The sequence below is a fragment of the Nelusetta ayraudi genome, unplaced genomic scaffold, assembly GCF_046127955.1.
Source record: "Nelusetta ayraudi isolate G7.1 ecotype Tasmania unplaced genomic scaffold, CSIRO-AGI_Nayr_v1 ptg000135l, whole genome shotgun sequence".
NCBI lineage: Eukaryota > Metazoa > Chordata > Actinopteri > Tetraodontiformes > Monacanthidae > Nelusetta > Nelusetta ayraudi.
The window spans coordinates 7,784,021-7,802,953 of record NW_027466185.1 but is presented as its reverse complement, the minus strand read 5'-3'; the positions used below and the strand labels follow the sequence as shown (position 1 = coordinate 7,802,953).

The window sequence follows — 18,933 nt, the reverse complement described above, 5'->3', positions numbered from 1 at the left end:
TCGATCACAATTTTTGGGATTCAAATGGTTTTTGAAATGGGATGGCGCTTCGGAGTCAAGGCCTGTCAGCGCTAAAATCAAAACTTTGCTATTCAGCGTCGGCTCTTGCCTCGAAAAGAAAAGAAGGCACTCGCTCTCGCATTTGAAACCCACCTGCGTAGCCGCGTGTTGCAGAAGGTGAGTCTGACATTAGGTTCTGCATAATTCAACCCAACCCGTCTGCTTTACTTTTCCAACGTTCCTTTTCCCCCTTTTCATCACCGTCTCACGCAGACCTCCTCCCCATCGTTTCACACTGGTCTCATTATCCACCAACTTTCTATGTGCGTGTCTGTTTTTCAGCGCATTAACCTTTCAGACGCCGTAATATATCTGCCGCATCTCCCTGAGTGTGGTCGTGAGAGCTGCTCGGCAGCGACAACGGCTCCTCATTATTACCTCGGCTGCACCCACCATCCAAAATTTGGAGGATTAATCACGTTTAATTATGCATGAAAAGAATTGTTGAGACTGACTTAATAAATGTGATGTCTCCTTTTGTTGTATTACTTATCGTCATCCTCGCGCCGGGACAAATTAATATTTGAAGGGGAATTAACAGAAGCTCCGTGGCCTCTCGGTCATTGGCGTCAGAAAGCTTCTCTTTTTCAAAGTACAAAGCTGATCCTCACTGTGAAAGAGGGTCCTTGTGGAATATGTTCCACCTGGTCTGCGGCTCAGCAGAGAAACACTTCCACCGGAATCCAACATATCCACAATGATTTATTATCATTTTAGCACCCAGGTTCTCGCCAGGTTCTCGGTGGTAGGATTTTCTCTAGGAATGCGGCCTCCTGTAGTTTCAGCTCACTGTTAAAGCTGATAGTTTGTCAGACCTTTGGCATGTCGAGGGGGGCACCAAAATGAGGTGGTGAAAAGGGTCAAAACAAACAAAGACTTCACTGGGGAGGTTTTTGTGAGCCTTTGCAACGGATTTCCAGAAGCATGACTTTTTGAACACTTTCCAAAAAGTGGAGACCAGTTTTTTAGATATGTTTGTAAAGTAAATTATGCATGTCCTGTTTAACATAAAAGTGGAAATAAAACTGATGTAAAAGGTCTTAAAAAGGTTTTTGCTACAAGAAGCAGAAGACTTTTTGTATGTTGCGCACTGTTTGCCCTTTGAAAAAAAAAAAAAAAAAATGCTGTCACGCAGAAACGCCGTCTCTATTGGGATCCTGCATTCAAAATGTATTCCTCTGCTCAATTAATATTTAAAGACCTCTGCTAGGACAAACATATCGTTTTGCATGCCTGTGTTTACATCTCATGCTCAGCCATATGCACTGTTATAAGCATGTAGCGTATCCAGTGAGCAAGCAGTCCAGGGGACTGGAGCACTGCAAATTCCCGGTTGTGCCTTCTGTCACTGATCAAAGCGACGCACACCCATGTGGACATGAAACACTCACAGACTCATGGGGGAGGAAAAACAAGCATAAACAATGCACACATTGCATTGCATTGCATTGCATTGCATTGCGCTGCTAGGGCAAACCCTCTGGGTTCTTGATAAGCCTGCTTCTTGATGTTTCCTGATCAAACTGTATCAGTAGAAAATCCTGAAAAACCCCTTTAACGTGCCTTCAATCTGTAAGGCCCTAAAAGGATTCTTATCCCACAGGGCAGCTGGTTTGTGTGGATGCAAACTTGTTTGCTTTGTTTTTTTCAGCTGCATTTTTTTTTTTAACATGCCAGAAGTTTTTTGTTGTTATCATTTGAAAAACTGTAAATTATTTCTTTTACAGTTTTTTTTTTAAATCCATGTCGTGTTTGTTATGAAAAACCATATTTGATTAAAGCAAGTGATTGACAATCATTAGGATAGAAATCCTAAAATAAAACTTTTTTATACATAGCCGACATGATGACATGCAGTGTTTTGCCATTTACATATACTTCATATGTTTGTAAATATCCGTTTAAAAATTGTTTTCAGATGCATTTAAAAAAAATAGTCTACACACTTTCATGTAAGTTTATTAACCAACAGAATTTTTTGTAGCATGTGGGAGGTACTTGAGTAATGCTGTCCATGTTTTTTCTTTTAATTATCATATCATTAGCCATGTTACAGATTACATTATGACAGTTTAGATCACAAAATTAAGAAATAAAAAATAGTTATATTTAAAAATTATGAATACATTTTAAAATATAACTACAAATAACTGTGGAACTTTAGTTTGTTGTGTTAACAGGTGAAGAATTACACTTTTTGGGACTCGTTTTAATTAATAGTTGCAGTTAGTTTTCATCGTTTCAGTTGAACTATTACATGTTTAGAACAGCCATAGTGACTTTTTCGCGTCAAGGCGACTCTCGTCTGTTTTGACACTTACGACCCGCCGTAGTAAGAGGGAATCCGGAAGTTAGAGGTGCTGTCATCCAAACAAACATCATGTAAGTAACGCTTACGCCGAAAAACAAGGCATTATATTTTCGGCTGCTTTTTCTATCATCCGAGACTTGCTGCTTGTTCCGTCGATATTAAAGCGCGAAAGCCGTGAACGACAAGTTGTCAGGGAGGCTAACGGCAAGTTAAGTTAGCGAAACTTCCGGATGTGCTGCCACATCGTCACAAAGTGGCAACCCCTCCACGTTTAACGAACACAGGTTTGACATTCTCACAGGCGTTTCCGCGGTATTTAGGAGCTGACTTCATTGTAATGATGGAGGCAGAAGCTAACTGTCTTTTCATTCCACGTTATAAGAAAATGAATCGTCAAGGCTCGTGGAACAACGACGTTCAAGGGTTTTATCATCCAAACACTGACTCAGTCTGGGGCTTGACTGTTTGCAGGGGCTGATGCTGAACGATGTCATCAAAAGGCGCCAAAGCTCACCAAGAGCCCACTGAGGAAGAGTGAGCCGACCTCTGCAACACTTGAACGAGTTGCTCCCTCCCTCCCCTTGTGAGAGACATCATGGCGCTGGATGAGGAGGAGGAGGGTCTCACTTCATCCTCCGCCGACCGCGGCCGGCCCAAGGAGGTGGACCTGTTCACGTCCGTGCGCTGCCTGGGCTACCTGTCCAGCCTCAACCTCCTGGTGGCCGTGTGTGTGGGCATGTACCTCCGCTGGTACGTGACGGACGAGCCCATGATCCTGGTCATCTTCATCCTGGGCCTCTTCGTGCTGGCCATCGCCTGCATCCTTCACTACTACTTCGGCATGGAGAAAGCCAGCCTCAGCCTCTTCCACCTGTGGTTCGGCTTCCTGCTCGGCCTCCTCTGCTTCCTCAACAGCCCCGCCCTGGACGCCGACGTCAAGGAGCTGGTCGCCAACTACCTCCTGCTGGCCAGCGTGGTCATGAAGGCGGTGTGGGCCACCACCGAGCGGGTGTGCCGCTCCCTGCGCCACAAGCCCGCCCTGCTGACGTCGGACGAGCTGCTGGAGCTGCTCGGCTTCGCCATCGCCAGCACCGCCATGGTTTTCCACAAGTCGGTGGCCATCGTGGGCCTGGCCGTGGCCCTGGGCGCCCTCATCGTGGACCTGAGGATGAAGTCTCTCCTGGCGCTGCCCAACCTGGCGTGCTTCACGCTGGTCACTGCCCTGGTGTTCTTCAAGGCGCTGGGCGTCGCCGCCAACCCCTTCGCCCTTGGCTGCTACCTGGGCCGGCTGCTGTGCGAGCCCGTGCTGGACGTGTACTTCAGCGGGCTGGGCCCCACTGAGCGCTGGTACCCGGTGCTCTCCATGGGGAAGGTGTGGCGGAGGCTCTCGCTGCTGCCGCTCAGTCTGATCGAGTTGGCCTTTTTCATCCTGGCTGCCATCAAGGTAAAAAGAAAATGAAGTTTCAATTTCTTTTCTGGCCTTTTACATCTCTATTGTACCTTTTTGTAGACAGGAATTTGCCAAGGATTCTTTTTTTTTTTTTTTTTTTTCGCAAACAAAGCACCAAATTCTTGTTCTCTATTCAATTTTATTCTTAAGGCCTTGATACTAAAATAGCTACTTTCTATTCTCCTTCTTTTCTTATTTTTTCCCTCTAGTTCTTGCCTACATCTACTTGCCTACACATATACGTGTGACCCTTGTATTAATTCCACATACGAATGGGGCCATAAATCCGATTTTCTTTTGTTTCCATATCTGATCTGTGCCACTTGTGAGGAAAAAAAAAAAAATTGAAACTGGGTCACTTGAACTTGAATTTAGTGTGAAAACCAGCTTATGTTTCTGTCCTGATTCCATGCGTTGCACCTGAATGAAGCAGAAACGTGCAAAGAGGATTTGTTTTCAACTTTCCCAAAAACGGATTCTTTCCGGGGGTGGGGGGGGAAGTCTCTGCTTCAAAAGCCCCTTCACACTAGACTGCGGCCCCCTGTTAGGACTCACACTGCTCATGAAGAAAAAAAAATTCTTACAACACAGTTGGCTGCCTCCAGACTTCCAGCTTTAAACGAGGCGACCCTGTTGGTTTTGCGCCGACCTCACCGCCTCTCTGCCTCCCTCCTTCAGCTGGGAGACCTGGAGCTCTGGTACCTGGTGATCCCGGGCTTCTGCCTCTTCGGCCTCTTCTGGTCCGTGTGCCACGTGGTGCTGCTCATCACCGTGTGGGGCTTCCACACCAAGCTGAGCGAGTGCCAGAAGGCGTGGCGGGCGCAGCGCTCGGGCAGGCGCGGCCGCAGCCTGGACCAGGTCATGGCCTCCAGGGGCATCCGCCACTTCTGCCTCATCTCGGAGCGCCTGGTGCTCTTCAGCCTCATGTCCACGGCCGTGCTGGGCGCCGTGTCCTGGCAGGTAGGCGGAAGAGAGACACTTTTTCTCACGTGTTTTTAAAAACTCTGGAGCCTGACACCAGAGGCGGCGTGTCCTCAAGCTGAGGCGCTTCTGTACTCATCCAGAACCAATTTAATTAGCGCTTTAGTATCCCTATCTTCTCGCATGAAGAGCAGCGATAACTTATTTAGGCCCATTAGACGTTCACCCCTGCAAGAGTCTCGCGGGCCCCAACGCTTCTCGTTCCAGGTCGGCTGCAAAAATCTGTCTGCGTGTTTTGCTCTTTGTTTTTGTGCGTGTCTCTGCTTGCTGCAGCTGCGATAAAGCTGTAATCTACAGTGCACGAGCTATGATCTTCAGAAGGAGCATGCAAACGCACATATCCATCGACATTCTGCGCAGCTTAACGATGAATGCGGCCCATCTGGAAGAGGAGTTTGCGGTTTGTGGACTTGCACTAGATTCTGCATCAAAGCATTTTTAATAAAATTATTATATTTTTTTTAAAACTTGAATACGCCATCCGTTTCTCTCAATAGCCTCCATGGAAACGCAACAATTTGTTGTGACTAAAATCTATTTGTCACCCTTTCAACCCTGTAATATAATAGTCAGGCGTGGGAGAACCTAAAAAAAAGTCATTGTGTGACTTTGGAAAAGTTCAGCAAACAAGTCGAACGTTTGATTTGTCTCTGTTTGTCTGCACCAAGTGTGTGAGAGGAAGTTTGATCGTTCAACGTCGGTTCTTGCTGTGATTATTCAGTTTTTTTTCGGGGGGTTGTTTTTCTTTGCTCTTGATCTGCAGCCATCCAACGGCCTGTTCCTCAGCGCCCTGCTGGTGGTGCTGCCCCTGGAGTCGCTGGCCCACGGCCTCTTCCACGAGCTGGGCAGCTGCCTGGGGGGGACCTGCGTGGGCTACGCGCTGGTCATCCCCACGGCCTACTGCAGGTAAGGACGACTGACACGCATGCAGAAACATCCACAAAGGGAAATCCATTTTTGTAGGTCCTGTTTTTTCTAATAGAAAACTCACTTTGCCAAGAGAAGTCGGTCCTTTGCGTCTGACACTTGTTCTGTGCACTGTAGAGATGCACCGATCCACTTTTTCCACTTCCGATACCGATATCTGAAGTTCTGAAGTTTAGTATCGGCCGATACCGATCCGATACCGATACAGAAAAACAGCATTGAATCACCTAACAAATTATGTCTTGTTGTTTAGAAAAAAACTGTCTTTTTGTGCAAGGCAATGTCAGACTTTCCTCATTTTCTAAAAACAAATAAAATGATCCAGATTTACTGAAAAACTTATTTAATACTGTGTACCAGTACAGTAATTCAAAATAAACAAATAGCTTCACTAGCTTTGTCAAAGTCAAACATGAACAAAAAAAATATAATAAATATCTCCCTGTTCAGTCAGTGCAATTAGGAGTATATAACACAAAATGTAAAATGAAAGAGAAGCTGAAACTGAGAAAAAAAGAAAACTATAACTTAACTATCTTGGTCAAACAACATGAAAAGGGAACAAACCCTCCTTAAAATGGTTCAGTCAGTGCAATTAGGAATTCAAAGTGTAATGTGAAATAAATAGTAAAGGAGCTGAAATTGAGTAACAAAACAAAAGCTTCATTAGCTTGAATGGCAGATATTCAAGGTAAACAGCAATCAGCTAGTGTAGTGCAATTGTGCAAACAGAACTTTAACACCCATTATAAAACCAGCTGAATAACAGAATAGCCTCAATAGCTTGGTAAAAAATAAAATAAAAAATAAAGTCAGCGGTAACGTGTTTTTTTTTTCTCACATGCAACGGCATCACTCACAGCGGGCAGTGAGAGAAGTCCCTCGTTGACTACCAGCTGTATGTGCGACGCAGCCCACACTACGCACTCCGATGTTGTCCATCGCCTTTCTCATGTTGCTGGCATTGTCCCTCAGAATCACATGGAATTTGCCACTTGTCAAACATATCCTTCAGGCTAGCGGCAATTGCCTCGCTGGTGTGTGATCCACGAAAGTTCGCTGCATTTAACATTGCACTGCGTGGAAGGAAACTCTCATCCAGCCAGTGTGCTGTTGAACTCAAAAGTGACACAGGGGAAACGCCGGAGCTCCCGATAGCTGTTGTAAAACGCTTTGACATACTTTACGTCCTCCAGTGTGTGTATCGGAACATTAACGGTGCAGATATTGTACGTAGCCGTGGAGTTTGATGGCAGAGGAAATGTAAAGTAGTTCCAGACGGCGGATCCTTTCGCTCCCTCCACTTTGAAAACCGTGTCAACTGCGTCAACCGCACGGCCGCTGCTCTGTCGCAGACGTCACTCGCATCGCACAGCATAGAAATACACAGAACGGAAGTGCTCCTATGGATCGGGCCATCGGATCGGCTCATTGTCACCGATACCCGATCTAGAATTTTATTCAATATCGGATCCGATACCGATCCCTGTATCGGATCGGTGCATCCCTAGTGCACTGTGGTCTTGGTTAAAGTGCAGCCCTTTGTGACGTCACAAGGGGCAAACAACGCCTCTCAGGTTAGTGTCAAAGACCCCGTGCCAGGTGTTCGTCCCAGCCTCGGTCGGCCTTGGTTTTTCTGTTTCCCCTCCGCATGTCCGGTTCAGTGCGAGGTTTAAGATCAGCCCTTTGTGACATCACAAAGGGCCTCAAATGTTCCTCTCCCAGGTTGGAGGCCACACCCCCTGGCCAGGTTCTGTCTTCCAGCCCCCGTCCTCGCAAAACACTTGGAAGGTCCGACGGCTCCGGCGTGAAGCTAACATCCAGCGTCTTGGTTGGAGGCTGCAAACAGAGGGCTAAATACACTCTTCCTTTCAGGTCTTTACGGCGTCTCGGTCTGTTTCTTCACATTTTCCAGTCTTTATTTGAAAATGTGAAGAAACAACCAGTCGCCGACAACTCGCGCAGTCGCTTCGTCTAATGATCGTCCCAGCGCTCCAGCGACCGACTGATTCTTTAATTACGTAATTAATCTGCGACACTCGGCGGCGGCAGAGCGCTTTGCGCCCGCTCGTCGTTCCTGCTCTGCGGGTTGAGCGTGATTTTGTTTGACAGCCTCCGTACTCTCCGAATCCCGGCCCACGCAGTCGTAACAAGAAAACGAGAAAACACACACATACACACACACACACACACACACACACACACACACACACACACACACACACACACACACACACAAACACACACTGGGCAGACTCCCTCTTCCGTCTGCATTTTTTTTTCTTTTCTGGCCGTTTGACAAACGCAATCCCTCACTCCCTCCTCAGTTAGCAGGAAAAAAACCCAACTGGATAAATAGGCCAATCACGGTGCATAAACATGCTGCTAATGTTGGCACCCTTAAGGGATCTTCGCTGCGCTAACTCGCTCGCCCGGCACTTCTGCACTCGGCATACTAAGTGACTCAGCCTGAGCCGTTAGCCGTTAGCCGTTAGCCACCGCAGGAGTTTAGTAAAATAAGTCTGGCAGATAGCGCTGCCAATTTTCATTCAGAAAAATAAAGGAGGCCTCCCTCTCTCAGTGCTCGGGGCCATGACCATCACAGGCCAGTGGCTTGCCAGTCGTGGTAAATCATAACTTAAAATTGGGTTTCAAAAAAGTATGTAGTTGACGTAGTTTGAACTGCTTTGTTACCGGTTCAAACTATGTCAACTACATACTCACATAGTATATGTGAGTATATACTATGTGAAATTGAAAATGTTTTTCAATTTTAATTTCTTTTTCAAATTAAAATGGAAAAAGATTTCCATTTTATTTTTCAATTAAAATGGAAATCTTTTAATTGAACATATTTGTACACAACAATCAATGAAATGCAGTATGGATGGCTTTTACAAAGGAATTAGATGAATAAAGCTGAAAGGAACAAGCGATCCTGATTCATGGCCCACTCTACGCAAGCTGCACTGCCAGTCCACAGTGTTGTGAGTGGGTTGCGCAGTGGCATTGCCTGTAGCTACGTAGGTTATGATTTTGAACGCAAACTCTATGGAAACAAACGTGAGTTTGCACCGAAAGTGAATTTACGTTCAAGGCAACTCAGAAATATGGAACTAACCCCGTCCCGGTATCCATTCAAAACAGGACGCACCATTTCATTGTCAAATACGGGACAAGTCTGTGTTTTAGGGGACGGTTGGCAACTCTCCCAGCAGCGTCTCAATCTCCCGGAAAAAACACCGGCTGGCTGCCCCGCGTCCATCTTTCTGCCAGGACCTTGTTAGCATTCCGCTGTTAACCCCCCCCCCTCCCCACCACCACCCCTCCTCCACCCGGCATCCTGAAAACCCACCTGGGGGGTTAGGGTCAGGATGCCGGCCCACGTTCCATCGAGGCCCGCGGGCGCGACGCATGACGGGGGAGGCAACGCCGGGTCGTTTGACAGCCGCAGATCATTTTTTTCTTTTTTTTACAATGTCAAGAGCGCCACTGGGAGATTAGAGAGGTGTGGGGGAGGGAGGGTCAAACGCGGGAGGGGAAAGCGGTCGGATTGCTTTGGAGAGCAGGATGGGGGAGGGTGGGGGTGACTTCAACAAATACTGAGTTTGTGTTGCGATCTTATAGGAAATGAAAGGACCGTTTGCTTCCGACTGTGCATGTTGTCGGTGTGTGAACCGTTTGGCCGCCTCGTCGCATCATCGTGGACAGTTTTAAATAGAAAGTTTTAGGCAGAAATTGTCAATTCTTTTTTTCATTTTTTTCTTTATGATCAAGTTTTGTTCTTTTTTTTTTTTTTTTTTACTTGCCGGCTGTTTTAAAAGAGCAAGATGAAAAAATGAGAGACGCATCGATTTCGAATCCACTTCCGTCGAGACGAGATCAAACGCGCCCAGAGGCCGGGGAGAGGGGGAGGAGCTCCCTGATTGGCTGCCGCCGCAGCCTCGACTCACTTTGCCCCCGGCACTCCTCGACCTCGCTTCTCGCTGTCTTTTCTCACCTCGGCGGTGATTTGCCCCTCCACCACCTCCACCACCACCCTCTGGGTCTATGCAAGATTTAAATTCAGGAACTTTATTGGTCACATGCTTATGCTGGATGTGCAGTGAAATGACAAGTGCAGGGATCGACCATGCAAAAAAAAGATTGTCTCACGTTCTCTTCACCCCTCCCCGCCCCCCCACCCTCACCCCAGCCCCGACGGCCAGCCCACGCTGCTGCCGCCAGACCAGGTGCAGCAGCTCAACCTGCGCTCCACGGCCATGCTCAACAACGTGCAGCGCCTCTTCTCCCACCACATGGTGCGCACCTTCGGCTGCGACTACTCCACCAGCGGCGTGACGCTGGAGGCCCTGCAGGCCAAGCTGCGAGCCTTCCTGGAGCTGTGCACCGAGGACGGCCCTCGCCACGACACCTACCTGGTCTTCTACAGCGGCCACACACAGAAGGGGACGGGCTCCTGGGCTCTGGCCGGTAAGCTTCATTCATTCATTCGTATACGTTAGGGCCGTCAGCGTTAACGCATTAATCACGATGAGTGAAATGCGATCCCTGATGCGTCTTTTTTTAATGGCATTTCAAACGTGAAGCCGCTTCCTTTCGTGGTCAGAGCTGACGCAAAGCAGCGCTCAGCCGCAGCGATCATTTCGGCGTCTGGTCTATTATGTGCGCTAGCACAAAAGCTGTCAAGCTGGACAGGAAGTCACTCAAAGAAACGCGAGAAATCCGATAAATCTTCAAAAATAAAAGCAATTTTCAAAGTTAAAATTTTCAAAATGCAATACCGCGATTGAGAAATGCGATTATATTTGTGTACGCTGTATTTGTCAGCATCTAAACAGAGTGCAGGAGAGATGAAAACAAACAAACGCAAGAGCAACAGCAACAGAGTGGGCTGGCAATGGGGCAGGGGTGGGGTTTTGGGTGTCGAAACACACAAACAAACAGGGACAGAGCGAGAGAGAGAAGAGGCAGACCGGAGTTGTTGTCAAGTCAAGATGGACGATGTAAAATTGATCTTGATGAAAAAAATTGCTCTGAATGGGAGTAAATAACAGCTGAGAAGCAGTGCTTGTCGACAATCATGGAGGACTGCTTGCACGGCTTGCACTTCATTGGCACGCCCATCATAAGCCTTTTTGTCCCTCTTACTAAGCCGTAGTCTGGCCCTCCGGCCGATTTCTGGTAGGAAATACTTTACATTATGGGGTTAAAACTGCATTGAAATGCAAAATAACAGAATTTCACACATGCAATTCAATAGCGATTAATCGTAGTTAACTATGAAGAATGTGATATAAAAATGTTTCAGTTGAGCAAAACCAAATTGATGGGGAAAGGTTCTGTTTGTGTTTTTCCAAAATCGATCGTAAAAGATGATTCTATTAAAAAACAAATGACCCTTTTAAAATAAGAGTTGTTTTTTTCCCCACGTTTTTGTTTTTTGTTTCCTCGTCTTCGATCGGTGCAGGTACAAATGTGTTGGGTCACTCAGAGGTCATTATTCTTTTCCTTTTCCTTCCTTTGTACGATTGAGTTTGGCCACTAAATTGTTTTTTTTTGTGGTTGCAGTAAAGTAATTACATTTTTTTTTTTTTTGTGCGTTAACCGAGGTCATGATAACAGCAGTTAGACGAGCCGACAGTCCTGCGAGTCAGAGTCGACGGGTCTGATCCTCTCTTAAAGAGAGGGGGCGGGGGGGGCTCTGTGTCCATCACTCAGCATGTGTCCTATTGATTCGTCCTTGAATGAGACACCGAGCCGGCAGCAGCTCTCGAGCTCTTGAGTTTGACTTTTTGCTATATTCATTTCTTTTAGCCGCAGACAAAAGAACAATCGGACTTTTAGCACAATGCTTCCGACTGAAAGCATTTTCTCCCTCTGACAAAAATCGAATGATCCCACAATTTAATAGGAAACGCAAAATTTGAATTGAGGAGAAATGAAAGAAGTCCATCCTTTTGCTTCTTCTCCTGCTCTGCCTCTCCACCAGCCTGGCACAAACACACGCCATGATTAGTGATTTTGCAAGAGAGCTGCAAACACAAGGCTAAATATGCAGCGATCTACAGAGGGGGGTTGTGGATGAAGATCAGCGAACTCCAAGTAAGAAGAAGAATAAGGTGGAAGAGGAGGAGGGACGCAGCATTAAAGGTTAAGCGTGTAATAATATTATAATATTCAGGGATTTTGAAGAAGAAACAGCCACATCCAGTGGTTACATTTTAGATTGCAGCATCTTTCACTCTCTCTCTCCCCGTCCTGAACTTGCCAGTGAACTACAATCGCCTGCGCATCCAAACCTGGACACCTCGTGCACCTTCTTCTTTGTGGGTTTATTTGAAGATGCGAGGAGTCACCCTAATTCCACACCAGGCTTCCTTAGAAATATGATGGTGAAAGATGGCAGCTAACCTTTGATCTATGTATATTCTTATATCCATGTGTGAGAACCGTTCTAAGGGTAGGAAAACCAAATGACTTTTATTGCACTTCCATTATGCTCATTAATGCATTTGTGGGCAGTATATTAAGATTTTACCAAGATAAGAATCATTAATCAAGCCAAATATTACACACGGGACCTTTAAGGACTTCTGTAGCGTCGTTAAAGGACCTATCTTTCCACTCGCGTGGACCAACAGACGAGAAGTCCCAATGCGAAAGAGAAAGCATCATAGTTGCAGTGGTGTGTAAGTGTGGTGTGCTTCTCTCCGCCGCCACTGCAGGGGGCGAGAGGCTCCACCTGGGCCAGCTGCTGGAGCTGTGGAAGGAGAAGAACAGCGGCCAGTGCTCGCGCCTCATCGTGGTGCTGGACACGGAGAACTCGCTGCCCTGGGTGAGGGAGGTGCGGCGGGCCGAGGGCGTGCACGTGGCCGTGCAGGGCGCCGAGCTGCCGGCCGTCGACCCCGAGGCGCCCGGCGACGGCCCCCTGCTGGGCGACTTCACCTCAGAGTGGGTGGAGTTCAACTGCAGCCCGCGGGGCGACGCCCAGTGGGCGGAGCCGGGCCAGGCCAGGGCGGCGGTGGCGGCCGCCTACGGCGTGTCCAAGCGCTGGGCCGACTACACGCTGCACCTGCCCACCGGCAGCGACGTCGCCAAGCACTGGAAGACGCACTTCCCCCGCGTCACGTATCCCATGGTGCACCTGTCCAACTGGTGCTGCGGCCTCAGCCTCTTCTGGCTGTGCGCCGTGTGCCTGCGCTGCTTCCGCCGCTGCAAGCTGGCCTGGTTCCCGCCGGCCGTGCTGGACACGGGGCAGGGCATCAAACTGGTCAACTCGTGAAGGGCGGAGGAGCGGCGGGCCGATCGCGGTGGTTGACGGTCGGCTGCAACCACACGGGAAGGGAAATGCTCGCTCAGACGTACCGCCAAGTTTCAGCCCTAGGAGTCAAAAAAGAACGTGGTGTCGGGATGATGGAGGTTGTGTTTGTGGGTTTTTGTTTGTTTTTTGCGTCGTGTTGCACCAAAGTACGCTGAGGCCTCGTTTATAGATCTGTACACCTTATTATAGCTCGATCCACCAAACAAAATGAAAGGTCCCACATCATGCGAAAACACCGATTTCTAACAACAACAACAACAACTACTACTACTATGACGACGACGACTACTACAACGTATCTCTTCAAACAAATATGCAAAAGTCATTCCTCTACGGCTTCACTTGCTCCCCAATGCACACAGTTTTGGAAATCACACCCTTTGTGATGTCACGATGGGAACAGCGAACGCTCCCAGCCAAGTGTTGACTTCACCCCCTGAGACCGCCTCATTTTATTTATCCCCTTACAAACATGTGGGACAGACTTAGCATCACTTTGTTCTAATACCATGTTTTTTGTATGAGGCTGCAAACACAGGGCTCAGTATGTTTTTGGGTTGCTTTTTTGGGGGGGGATAATGCATCATGTGCAGCTGCTCTGCAGCTCTGGGCTGAAAAATAATTCTGAACTTTGGTATAATGTGGGATCTTCTAGCTCGAACGTATTGTAATTCATATTATGTCGCCTGGTTTTATTTAACAAATGAACAACAATAGGAAAGTATTGGTTTTGATGGTTGCAACAGTAACTGCTGGAAATTCTACAACGTGGGTCATTTGTGAGGCCAATGCCATCTGATGAATGTCATAATGTAATGTAAAAGGGGGTTAAAAAGTAAATGAATAAATAAATAAATAAATAAAAAAATAAAAAAAATTCCATTGAATGACATCACGTCATTTATAAGAGTGATTAAGTTGAAGAAAAGACCAAATGTGGAGTATTTTTTTTATATACATTTCCTGTTTCTTGTTTACTGCATTTATTTACTGCTTTTTTTGTCAGAAGAACATTAAAGTTTTACATTTAAGTGCCTTAACAAAATGTTGCTTTCACCCTAAATATAAGTTTCTGATTCTGTCCATGTGCGTGTCACGTCTTTTTCGTATTCAGAGGACCTCACATGTAGCCTTAGCGTGGAGGAGCCTGGGACTTCCTGTCGACAGCTGACGATGAGCCAAACTTTTGAGGTCCAAAAGTCAGACTGCCACAAAATATATAGTGTTATTTCCTTTTTCCCATTTCTTTATGTTTCGCTTGTTTGTTTCCGCGTTTTCCTCCGCGCAATGCTGCCTTGAAGCGTCTCACTGTGATGTGTCCCAAAGGGTCCGGTGGCATGCTGTTTCCCTGTGCCTCCCTCCAACTCTGCCTGAAAATGGAAAATAAAAATAAAGAAAGCACCTTGTTTTACTTCGACTATTCTGACTTGACGGCTCAACCTGGCTAGAAAATTAGCAGCAGTGTAGCCTGAGTAGCTCGGGAATTAGTTTGGAATGATGTTGTTTCCGATGAATGTCTGATGCAAAGTTCTTCGGAAGACATGTTCCAAGATTTCGAGGAGACGCTCCAATGGTAAATTACTGTTCTTTGACTAGCTAGAACAAGAATAGAATAGAAGAAACACCACTTATTGCCAAAAATTAAACTACTGCTTGTACCATAATATGTTTACCATGGAACTGGTGTATTGGTTCCGTATTAACTTGCACATGAGCGATCACAAGTCTTCCTCTGGGTCCTAAAAGTCACTAAAAAAGCAATATGAAACATTTCATGATACGTCAGCAATATTACCATGTGATGTTTGTGTTTATTCAGTTCATTGTTATGTGGAAAAAATGAAATAAGAACATGTATGTACATGTAGGTCCATTCAAGAAACAGAACAAACAAGATCAGAGTTATCAAACATCTGTATAACATTCCAAGTACATCATTCAAATAAAGATGTACATGTTCAAAAAGGAGCAGGAACAAGACCTTTTTCTGCAATCTAATATTGAACCATAAATAATACAACGGATGCAAAAAACAAAACAAAGCAACAACGACAAAATGTCCTGGTAATATTTATGAATGTTCCTGTCTGTGATGACGTTCCAAAGATATCATTTGTCTATTCTTTATTTCATTCTTTATAAAAGAAAAAAATATATATATAACATGAGTTCAAATGTTGTCCTGTCTAGGATGAAAGGGAGCAGAAATAAGACTAATGTTATTATTTCTGCCCCTTTGTCTCCAGAAATGAGCTGCCAGCCAACACAGTCACATTCCTTTTCAATTCCGAAGATACAATTCAGATAATACCGTACAAACAACAACAACAAATGGCAATGGTATGACAATCAAACATAGCTAACATATTTCATTGTATTTATTTAACATAGCTTTAATTATTTGTTTAAATGTAATGTTTGATTTGGATTCTTTGATTTCTTGGCTCAGATTGTTCCTTAAGCTGATTCCTTTTACAGAAACACAACGTTCCATCAATTTTGTCCTGAATCTTGGTTCTGAATGTTGAGTGGCAACGTTTTTTTTATGAGCCTTCAACATAATTTGAAGAATAGAATAATCAAGTTCATGAAATTTCAACAATTTTAACTTAGGTAATAATGGATTTGTTGGATCTCTATATCGTTTTCTACTAAATATTCTTCTTGCTCTTTTTTGTAAAATGAAAATTGACTGAGTATGTGTTTTACAGGCATTTCCTCATACTTCAATGCAGTAGGTCAGATATGGAACCATCATGGTGTTATATAAAATGTAGAATGCCTTGTTATCCAGTAAATTCTTTACTTTGTGTAGCCTAGCTATTGTCTTTGAGATGTTTACCTTTGTATACTGTAAATGTAATTTCCAACACAATTTCTATTCCAAAATGACTCCCAAAAATGTTGTTTCCCTTACTCCGTTATTTCAATAGTATCTATATTAATTGAAGCACCAGTGTCTCTCCCTCTGATACTGAATATCATGAAGTTTGTTTTTTCAAGATTCAAGGATAATTTATTTACATCAAACCATGTTTTTATTCTTTTACATTCTTGTTTAACTGCATTCAACACCTGTGTTAGATCTTCTCCACAATAGTAAAAAGTAGTATTGTTCGCGAACAGAACACATTAAAGCAGTTTAGATACATAAACAAAATCATTAATATGCAGAATGAACAGTTTTGGCCCGAGGACCGACCCCTGAAGTACTCCACACTGAATACATTGCGATTCAGATTTTGAATCATATATCTGCATTCTATTTTCTAAATAACTTGAAACCCATGTGCCACCCCTCTGATACCATATTTCTCAGTTTTTTAAGAAGTATGGTATGATCAATGGTATCAAAAGCCTTTTTGAAAAACACTGAGAAAAGACTGTCTCTTACAGTGGCTTGCAAAAGTATTCATACCCTTTGAATTTTTCCACATTTTGTCACGTTACGACCACAAACATGAATTTATTTTATTGGATTTTTTTTTGTGAAAGACCAACACAATGTGGCATACAATTGTGAAGTTGAAAGAAAATTATACATGATTTTATTTATTTTTTTACAAATAAAAAACTGAAAAGTGTGGTGTGCAAAGGTATTCAGCCCCTTTTCTCTGAGCTCATCCAGTTGCCTTCAGAAGTTGCCTGATGAAGGCCTAATGACTAAATAGAGTCTACCTGTGTGTAATTTAATCTCAGGACAAATACAGCTGTTCTGTGATGGCCTCAGTGGTTTCTTAAGAGAATGTTGGGGAGCAAACAGCATCATGAAGTCCAAGGAACACAGCAGACAGGTCAGGGATAAAGTTGTGGAGAAATTTAAAGCAGGCTTAGGCTATAAAAAGATTTCTCAAGCTTTGAACATCTCACGGAGCACTGTTCAGTCCATCATCTGGAAATGGCACAACTGAAACCTACCAAGAGACGGTCGTCCACCTAAACTTACAGACCGAACAAGGAGAGCACTGATCAGAGATGCAGCCAAGAGGTCCATGGTGATTCTGGATGAACTGCAGAGATCCACAGCTCAAGTGGGGGAATCTACTATCTACTATCTAACTATTAGTCGTGCACTGCACAAATCTGCCTTTATGGAAGAGTGGCAAGAAGAAAGCCATTGTTAAAAGAAAACTATAAGAAGTCCCGTTTGCAGTTTGCCAGAAGCCATGTGAGGGACGCAGCAAACATGTGGAGGAAGGTGCTCTGGTCAGATGAGACCAAAATTGAACTTTTTGGCCTAAATGCAAAACGCTATGTGTGGAGGGAAACTAACACTGCACATCACTCTGAACACACCATCCCCACTGTCAAACATGGTGGTGGCAGCATCATGCTCTGGGGGTGCTTCTCCTCAGCAGGGACAGGGAAGATGGTCAGAGTTGATGGGAAGATGGATGGAGCCAAATTCAGGGCAATCTTGGTAGAAAACCTGATGGAGTCTGCAAAAGACTTGAGACTGAGGCGGAGATTCACCTTCCAGCAGGACAACAACCCTAAACATAAAGCCAGGGCTACAATGGAATGGTTTAAAACAAAACATATTCATGTGTTAGAATGGCCCAGTCAAAGTCCAGACCTAAAATAAATCGAGAAACTGTGGCAAGATCTCAAAACTGCCGTTCACAAACGCTCTCCATCCAATCTGACTGAGCTTGAGTTGTTTTGCAAAGAAGAGTGGGCAAAAATTTCAGTCTCTAGATGCATAAAGCTGGTAGAGACGTACCCCGAAAGACTTGCAGCTGTAATTGCAGCAAAAGGTGCTTCCACACAGTATTAACTTAGGGGGCTGAATACTTTTGCACACCACACTTTTCAGTTTTTTATTTGTAAAAAAAAAAATTTTAATCATGTATAATTTTCATTCCACTTCACAATTGTATGTCAGTTTGTGTTGGTCTTTCACATAAAATTTGAATAAAATCTATTTATGTTTGTGGTCGTAACGTGGCAAAATGTGGAAAAATTCAAAGGGTATGAATACTTTTGCAAGCCACTGTATCTATTGCAGTGGATATTTCTTCAGTTAATTCCCAAAGAGCCATTGATGTGGAGTGATTAGTTCTAAATCCATACTGACTATTGCTGGAAATATTGTATCTGTCTATGAAATTGTCCAACCTGATTACAAAAAGTTTTTCTAATATTTTTGAGAATTGTGGAAGCAAGGATACTGGTTTGTAGTTGGAAAAAGCATATTATCGTATTAGCAGGAAATACCCCAGTTGAAAATGATAAATTGCAAATGTATGTAAATGGTTCAATGACAAATTCAATTATATACCAATATCATATCCGTATTTACAGAATCAGTGGATCCTTTACTTGCACAACTTTTTTACAATATTCAGTATTTCTTCTTTTTCTCCCTTACTAAGAAAACACTATCCACATTATCCATTACTGTGTTTTCATCTGCATTATATTTTATTGTTGGTATGTTTGCTGAAAGAGTAGGGCCAACATTTACAAAACAAATCATTAATACCATTGGCTATTTTTGTTTTGTCATCAATGTCAAAATTGTTTTTCACAAAATAATTTGGAAGAGCTGATTTTATTTTATCAATTTTTATTACACTATCAATTATTGTTTCTATTTTTATTTAGTAAATCGGCATAGTATTCCTTTTTATTATCCATACTAATTTATTTTTATATTTCTTATCTGTCTTCTGCTTCTTTTGACCTTAGTTTAAAAAAAATATCGATATAAATATTTTTTCTTCTTGTAGGCATTTTGTAGTCCTTTAGGGCGTTTTCACACCAGGAAAGTCCTTTAGTTCGCTTTCTTTGGTCCGGACCAAAATACAATGTTTCTTTTCGGTTGGGTACGGTTCCTTTTCACATTGCAATTTTCGCAAGAGTCCCAGGATTTGGCAA

At 44.3% G+C, this 18,933-nt stretch overlaps 1 protein-coding gene across 2 annotated transcripts; it reads left to right on the top strand.

Moving 5' to 3' along the window:
* The first annotated feature begins 2,335 nt into the window (after positions 1-2,335).
* tmem168a (transmembrane protein 168a) lies at positions 2,336-14,459 on the top strand. Of its 2 annotated transcripts, none has more exons than XM_076051790.1 (6): positions 2,336-2,442; positions 2,843-3,815; positions 4,500-4,781; positions 5,566-5,708; positions 9,925-10,202; positions 12,458-14,459. In XM_076051790.1, the coding sequence occupies exons 2-6, from the start codon at positions 2,967-2,969 to the stop codon at positions 13,012-13,014; spliced, it is 2,109 nt and encodes a 702-aa protein (XP_075907905.1). In that variant the 5' UTR covers positions 2,336-2,442; positions 2,843-2,966; the 3' UTR covers positions 13,015-14,459. The 2 variants fall into 2 exon arrangements, with proteins under 2 accessions (XP_075907905.1, XP_075907906.1); XM_076051791.1 differs by lacking the exon at positions 2,336-2,442 and adding an exon at positions 2,449-2,655.
* Positions 14,460-18,933: the final 4,474 nt, after the last annotated feature.

Bases quoted from the DNA above. Each gene is read 5' to 3' on its own strand.
- tmem168a (XM_076051790.1), top strand. From the start codon at position 2,967: ATGGCGCTGGATGAGGAGGAGGAGGGTCTCACTTCATCCTCCGCCGAC. The intron at 3,816-4,499 runs GTAAAAAGAAAA...TCCCTCCTTCAG, and splicing joins TCATCCTGGCTGCCATCAAG to CTGGGAGACCTGGAGCTCTG. The intron at 4,782-5,565 runs GTAGGCGGAAGA...CTTGATCTGCAG, and splicing joins TGGGCGCCGTGTCCTGGCAG to CCATCCAACGGCCTGTTCCT.